Source organism: Solanum pennellii, chromosome 2 (genome assembly GCF_001406875.1).
Source record: "Solanum pennellii chromosome 2, SPENNV200".
In the NCBI taxonomy this organism is placed as follows: Eukaryota; Viridiplantae; Streptophyta; class Magnoliopsida; order Solanales; family Solanaceae; genus Solanum; species Solanum pennellii.
Window position 1 is genome coordinate 56219751 of NC_028638.1, and position 6977 is coordinate 56226727.

At 28.3% G+C, this 6977-nt stretch overlaps 1 protein-coding gene across 1 annotated transcript; it reads right to left on the reverse strand.

The window, feature by feature from the left end:
* Nucleotides 1-4290: 4290 nt before the first annotated feature.
* On the reverse strand, nt 4291-6325 carry LOC107010314 (geraniol 8-hydroxylase-like). The gene is made up of 3 exons (XM_015209591.2): nt 5813-6325; nt 5266-5704; nt 4291-4985 (listed from the first exon to the last, which is right to left on the reverse strand). Exons 1-3 carry the CDS (start codon nt 6262-6264, stop codon nt 4380-4382), a joined length of 1497 nt encoding a protein of 498 aa, XP_015065077.1. The 5' UTR covers nt 6265-6325; the 3' UTR covers nt 4291-4379.
* Between the last annotated feature and the right edge of the window lie 652 nt (nt 6326-6977).

The window sequence follows — 6977 nt, forward strand, 5'->3', positions numbered from 1 at the left end:
TATATATATATATATATATATATATATATATATATATATATTAAAAGGATGAATTAATTAATATGAATTAAATCATATGGTCGGCCCCTCATGTTCTCAAAATTGATCCATTTGTGGAGTACGTTTCACCACATTTTCCTTGCTGCAGCTGAATGCATTATTGGATCGATTACATGGTATGATGATGTACCTCTTTGTTTCTATCAATCAAATCAAAACAATTGGTGGACAAACCTTGTCGTTTTGTGTGATTCACAAACAAAAACGTAGAAACTTTTAGTGGCTGAATTAGGTATCCTCACTTCTGGCTATTTTGAAATAATTTATCTCGATAAATATGTAAAATAATAAGATAATTTATCTTTTTAAAAAAAAAAAGAAAAATTATTTTTAGAGGATATATTTTATAAGCAAATAACTTATTATTAGAAATTATATCAGACATATTTAATAAATCAAATAACTAATGAAAAATAATTTTATTATAACTTATCCCAACAGCCAACGTAATTTTTCTCATCATAAATAATCTTAATAAACAATGCTTCAAACCAAACCACCTCTTACTCTATCTCTCTCCAAAATGTGTAATATATGTAACTATTGAAAGTTAATGTAATGCCTCTTTATAATTTATATAACTTATTTTTGTTTTAATTTGTTTCAAATATAATAACATATTTTTATATTATTATTAATATTTCAATTTAAAATTTCACTTTTACCTTTCTCACAAATTTATATCATTTATTTCAGATCATAAATATCTAATAATTTTCAAGTAAGAGTTACTATTTTCAACGTAATCCATCTTTCCATTAATTTTGCCAAACAGAATTTACTAGTAACAATATAATGTAATGTCCTCATCGCGGGGATTGTCCCATATTAATGTGGGTTCGGCCTCGCAGCATTTGCCCTCAAGTTCCCATATATTCACAACAAGGCCAAAAAATATTTTTAAACAATGTCACAACAATATGTAGATCCACTAGATGTACGCGAAAATTAGGAGTTAATATCTTAAAAAATTATATTAGTAAAATATTATAAATTATTTAGAGATTTTATTTGAAAATTATTTTCATAAGAATTTTCTACAAATTTTCATGCGAAATTAAGAAATTTTTGAATTTTAAACTTTTTTACTTGCGAAAAGTATCTCTCGAGAAATATTGGTAAGTAATTTTGGCGTCATTTTTATAAATTTATTACCAGGGGAATTATTAAGGGCAAATAATTTGCAAATACAAATTTCATAGGTGAATTCACAAGTTATGGGAAAAAAATTATTTTTAAATTTGTTTGGAAAAAAAAACCAAATAAACTTATTTGCTGATTCAATTAAAAATAATTACTTAAAAAATTATTTAAAAAAAAAAATTTAAAAACAATTATATATGTTGTATTACATGTGGATTCATGTTCTACGATATTTGTTGGAAATTTATTTGTTGAGGATTTACTTGGAAACTTTTCTACTTGTAGAATTATTTGGGGATTGTATTATTGTAAATTCGATTGGATATTTTTTGTGGAATATATACTTGAAATTTTTTAATTATAATTTAACTGAAAGTTTTTTTTAAAATCTAAAAACTTGTTTTATTTGAAAACTTCGAGAAACGTTTTCATTAAAATATACTTACAAAATAAAAAAACTACAAAAAATTAAAAAATATCAATGACATTAGAAAATTTTTATTGTTAAATATTTACTCTAATTTTAGATTGAATAAATTATTATATAATAATATCAATGTAATATGGGGTTGGAACATTACTACATATGTCACTTTCAATGTTTTTTAACGTATCACAAAAAAACAATAATGCGATTTTTTTTCTTGTTTTTTTGTTTCAATTAAAAAGATAGAAAGAATTAAAATTACATGAATAGATATTTACCCAATAAAAACTAACTATCATAAATGTAATTAATTTTAATTTAATATTAATTATATTAAATTTTGTATTATTGAACAATTCAAGCATTATACTAAAGTATAGAAAAATTCAATAATATACATTATTAGTCTGAAGTTCAATTACCCTTCATTGATAAAATTATATTAAATAAAAAATAAATAAACTTTACTTGCATATCTAATTGATATTTTTATAAGCATTAAAAACGACATAATTTCTATATATATAGTAAGTTATTAATCATATTTATTTGTAAATGTATAATTAAGTATGTTAAAATATAATTATTAAAATATCAATAAAAATTAAAAATACCTCAAATACCTGATAAGATATACTATCAATTATTGGTCATAACTTTCTTGCACTTTAAACTTATAAATTCATTTATATTTTCAATTATTTATTTATAAATATTTTGTAAGTACAATTTAAACTTTGTCTATGTTTAATATGCTTAGTTAAAATATTATCTCATAGGAAGTGTAAGCATAACATTTTCATTAATGTTGGGTGAAAGTGATTTATTCTAAATATATAAACAATTGTTATGTTTCATTTTTTAAGAGTCAAATTACATGAATTTTAGTCAATGTGTAAGATATATTTTATTGTCATATTGATAATGATATAAAGTAAGAGTAATTTTGTACAATTTATGAGTATCTAAATGGTATGTTAAATATTCAATTGAATTAATTAATTTTGTTCTAAGAACTAATCAAAATGGGGAAAGACAAAACAAAATTAGTGTAGTATCATGACATCTTTTGTACCACATCGAAAAAACACCAAAAATTTAACATCTATAATCCTATGACTTGAAATATTGATGGAATAAAATTTCAAGAAGCAACTATAAATGAGTGGGCATAGAATCGCATGGGAAGTTGATAAATCAAATTGAATTTCATAGGGGATTGAGCACTTATGAAATTGTGCATTGGGTGGGTAGTTGTTTGAGAAATATAGATAGGTAGGTAGATATGTGTGTAGGGGGTCACAAATAAATATGTGTTTAGGGGTTCGATGATTAATAAAATAAATAAATAAAAGATAATAATTAGTCCATATATTTTATAAAGAATGATCTACATTGACTTGGCATGAAGTTGTCACGTGAAAAGTTGTTACCAGAAAAAGAAATGTCATTTTTTTAAAAATAGACTAAAAATGAAAGAAAGTCATTCTTTTTTGAAACTAAGGGAGTAATTGTTCAAAAAAAATTTATTTGAATATCTTCTCGCGGCTTTACTTGTGAATAAATTGGTAAGAAAAATCATTTTTATCTTTTGTATTTTTTGCAAGAAAAATCGCAAGTAATTTGCCTACGGAATTTAATCCCTTGGTATATTAGTTGGGGATTCTGAAATTCGCTAGAAATAATTACGTAGAAAGATTTTACCTTCGAATTCTTTTTTATAGGAAAATCTGCAGGCAACTTGTTTTTCTTTGAATTTTCATACATAATTCGCAAGAAAATTCCCATGTAATTCACACTTTATTTTTTATAATTCATTGAATTATAAGAAATTATCTAGAAAATTTATAGAATTATTTTTTTGTATCAATAAAATCATTCAACTTAAAGACTTTTATCTTCAAAATCACTCAACTATATTTACTATTAAAATAAATTTGATATAACAAAATAAAAAATATTCACAAACAGACATTAAAGTATAGAGCCATTAAATATATATTCAGAGCTTATACTCCAGCAGTAATATAAGAGAAAAAGAATATACGAATGCATGGAAATGAGACATAGTGCATTTCTACTTTTTCATATAATTTTGAAGACCGAAATGTAATTATACAGAGGAAAAAGAATTGATCATGGCATAGAGAGACGCATAGCTGGAGTTAAGTGGGGTTCATGGGTTCAGATGAATCCACTAATATTTTTATATTTTAAAATAAAATAAATAAATGTATATTAACTTGTGAACCATAAACAAAATTGATTTAGAACTCCAATTCTTAATCTTAGCTTCGCCTCTAATAATTAGAGATGTATAAAACTAAAACCAAACATGAGGTAATTATTAAAGGAGAAGAATTATTACTCTCAAATGCGTGAACGAACTTAAAAATCTTCAAATTCCCTTGCATTTACTGAGGAAACTTTAATATCTTCAGGTGCAAAATTACTCTCTGTTTCATTTTATGTGAGGCCTTTCGAATTTTAAGTGTCAAAAAAGTTTATCTTAATCATAAATTTTTTATATATTTTTAAAATATTTTGAAATATAAATTATTGTGACTCGTAGTACTTTTTAAGTAGTTTAAAAATATATATTTTTCATTTTAAAAAAAAAGATTGCGTGAGCATAATTTAAATTATTTGACTCTCAAAACTTAAAATATGTCATATGAATTGGGAAAGTGAAAATACATAAATTTGTACTTATATTAAATTATTATTTATTTATTCATTTTTTTGGATATTAAAGGGGAAGGGGGACAGCTCGGAGAGGACGAAGTTTGGCCAAGGTGAGGCCAAATTTCTCCTGCATGTCCATGTCTTTTGGTGCAATATCACCCTCAATTTTCCACTTAAATGTATTCAACAGTGTGCCTAGCAGTACTGGGACCATCCTTATTGCCAATGGCAGACCAGGACAAATTCTTCGACCAGCACCAAATGGAATTAACTCAAAATCTTGACCTCGCACATCCAATTTTGAATCCTTAAATCTATCAGGATTAAACACCAAAGGGTCTTCCCATAGAGTCGAGTCCCGGCCAATTGCCCACACATTAATGAGCACTTTCGAACCTTTAGGGACAGTGTAGCCACACAGCTCAACATCTTGCTCTACTTTTCGAGGTACCAAAAAAGGAGCTGGAGGGTGCATCCTGTAAGTTTCTTTAATAATGCACTGCAAGTAAGGGAGTCGGGCAACGTCAGTTTCTTCCATCAGGTTACCTTCTCCGAGGACCTGTACGAGCTCAGCTTGGACTTTCTTCATAATATCTGGAGATCTAAGAAGCTCAGTCATAGCCCATTCCACCACGTTCGAACTTGTATCAGTTCCCGCATTAAATAGGTCCTGAGATTAAGATACACCCACAACGTAACTTTGAGCCGAAAATTACTCACTGAAACCACTTAGGGTTGATAATTCAAAGAGAGGGGCACACTGAACAAGTACTAGATGGACTTCAATTCGGTTTGTAAAAACAAGGACCACTAGTGAAAATAAACTAAAGATTTTTAATTTACTATATGCATGTTCAATTAATGTATCAACAGAAATGGACCTGACTTTGATATCAGGATAAAAAAAAATGAACCTGGAGAGTAATATTCTCAAAGTAGTGAGTACTCACCAAAAGTATTGTAGCTATATGCTTGCGATCAATATCTTGTGGATTATCTTCAGTTGCTGTGAGTAAGGTGTCTAAAACATCACTCCTCTTTTGTCCATTCATCTTCCTTAGCTCCATCCTCTCATTTATCAATCCATTAAAAAACTTAAGTAGCTTACCGAAGTGAGAATTATATCGCCTTAGTCCTTGTGGATCTAATAATTTTAGCACTGGAAAGTAGTCCACCCAATTTGGTTTACCCATGTCTATCATTAGTCCCTCCACCAAATCCTTAAATTCTTTACCCGAATTTTCATACGGATCTGCCAAGTCCTTTGAGATTAGAGTGTTGGAAAGTAAATTCAACATGGTCCTAAAAATCGCACCACCAATATCTACCGCCTCCCCCATTTGGCTACTCCTTTTACAGTAAACAACAAGTTCTTCCATCTTCTTGTACCTTACAAAAAATAAATAAACTTTGATGAGGTCGGTGATCGATAACATAGAAAAATAGGACGGTTATGAGTCTTGCCGTCATTTTATTATCAAAACTAATTATATATACCTAAGATGCTGGGTGGCATCAAGCTTGTTAACGGAGAAGATGTGGGAATTCAATATTTTGCGGAGAGTTCTCCATTGAGGCCATGAAGCGGGAAGCCAAACAACGGAGAACATGTGAAAGTTGTCTACTTGGACAGTATCAGGAATAGACCTGCTAGAGAAGGCTAAGTCTTGCTTTTGGAGCATTTGTTTAGCCATGTCTGAAGAAGAAATCGCCACAGTTGATATTTGGCCCAACTTCAGGTGCATAATTGCGCCATGAGAATCGGCGAGTTTGGCAAGGGATCTATGGGGTTGAATTCCCAGTAAGTGGAGATTTCCTATTATGGGTAATGGAAAGGGTCCTGGAGGTAACTTTTTGCTTCTATTTGATGTTAACGCTACTAACAAATTCAAGCCTTGGAACAAAGTCCAGGCAAACAAGAGAGCTAGAGGAGTGCAATAATAATCCATAGTAATTGACGTTAAAATAAATGAGTTTAACTAATTTATCAATGGATTTATGATCAACAACATGAGCTCTACACATATATTTATACAATAGAATTTCGAAATTTCAGAACATGGTTTACCTAACAAAATTAATACGACCTCCTTTCCTTTTTAGTCTGTTTCAAAAAATATAATCTCTTTTTTTTTTGGTAACATTTTAAAATCAGTTTTTCACTTAACGTGTCTAAGGCCACAAGATCAAAGGACAATTTTATAAAAGTTAATTCAATTTTAATTTATAACCACAAGATACAAAAGTGTTTTGTTTACTCTTAAACTCCGTACCAAATCAAAATAAGTCATTTTTTGTGAAACGGAGAAAGTACATAACATTTTTGACCAAATCGGTCAAATATGAGTAACACGCAAACTATTAAACGGCTAAGTTTGGCCGGAGTGGGCATGGTATTGTCTGGACAATTTGAGTAAATTACAAAAGAGCATGTCAATTCTTTTTCTAACAAAAAGAGCAAAATCGCATCTGTTAATAGATTAAAATCGCTGATCTATCAGCAATTTTATATAATTTTTATTTATTTTTTCAAAAAATTACTATTCATGCGGCATTTTTGTAAATTTTCTTTTTTTAAAAAAATAAAATACTATACCGTTTTTATTTTAGAAAAAGTTGAGTGGACTATTTTTTCTTTCAAAAATTAGGCAGCGATTTTGGT

Bases quoted from the DNA above. Each gene is read 5' to 3' on its own strand.
- LOC107010314 (XM_015209591.2), bottom strand. From the start codon at position 6,264: ATGGATTATTATTGCACTCCTCTAGCTCTCTTGTTTGCCTGGACTTTG. The intron at 5,705-5,812 runs GTATATATAATT...ATTTTTTGTAAG, and splicing joins GATGCCACCCAGCATCTTAG to GTACAAGAAGATGGAAGAAC. The intron at 4,986-5,265 runs GTGAGTACTCAC...TCTTAATCTCAG, and splicing joins ATATAGCTACAATACTTTTG to GACCTATTTAATGCGGGAAC.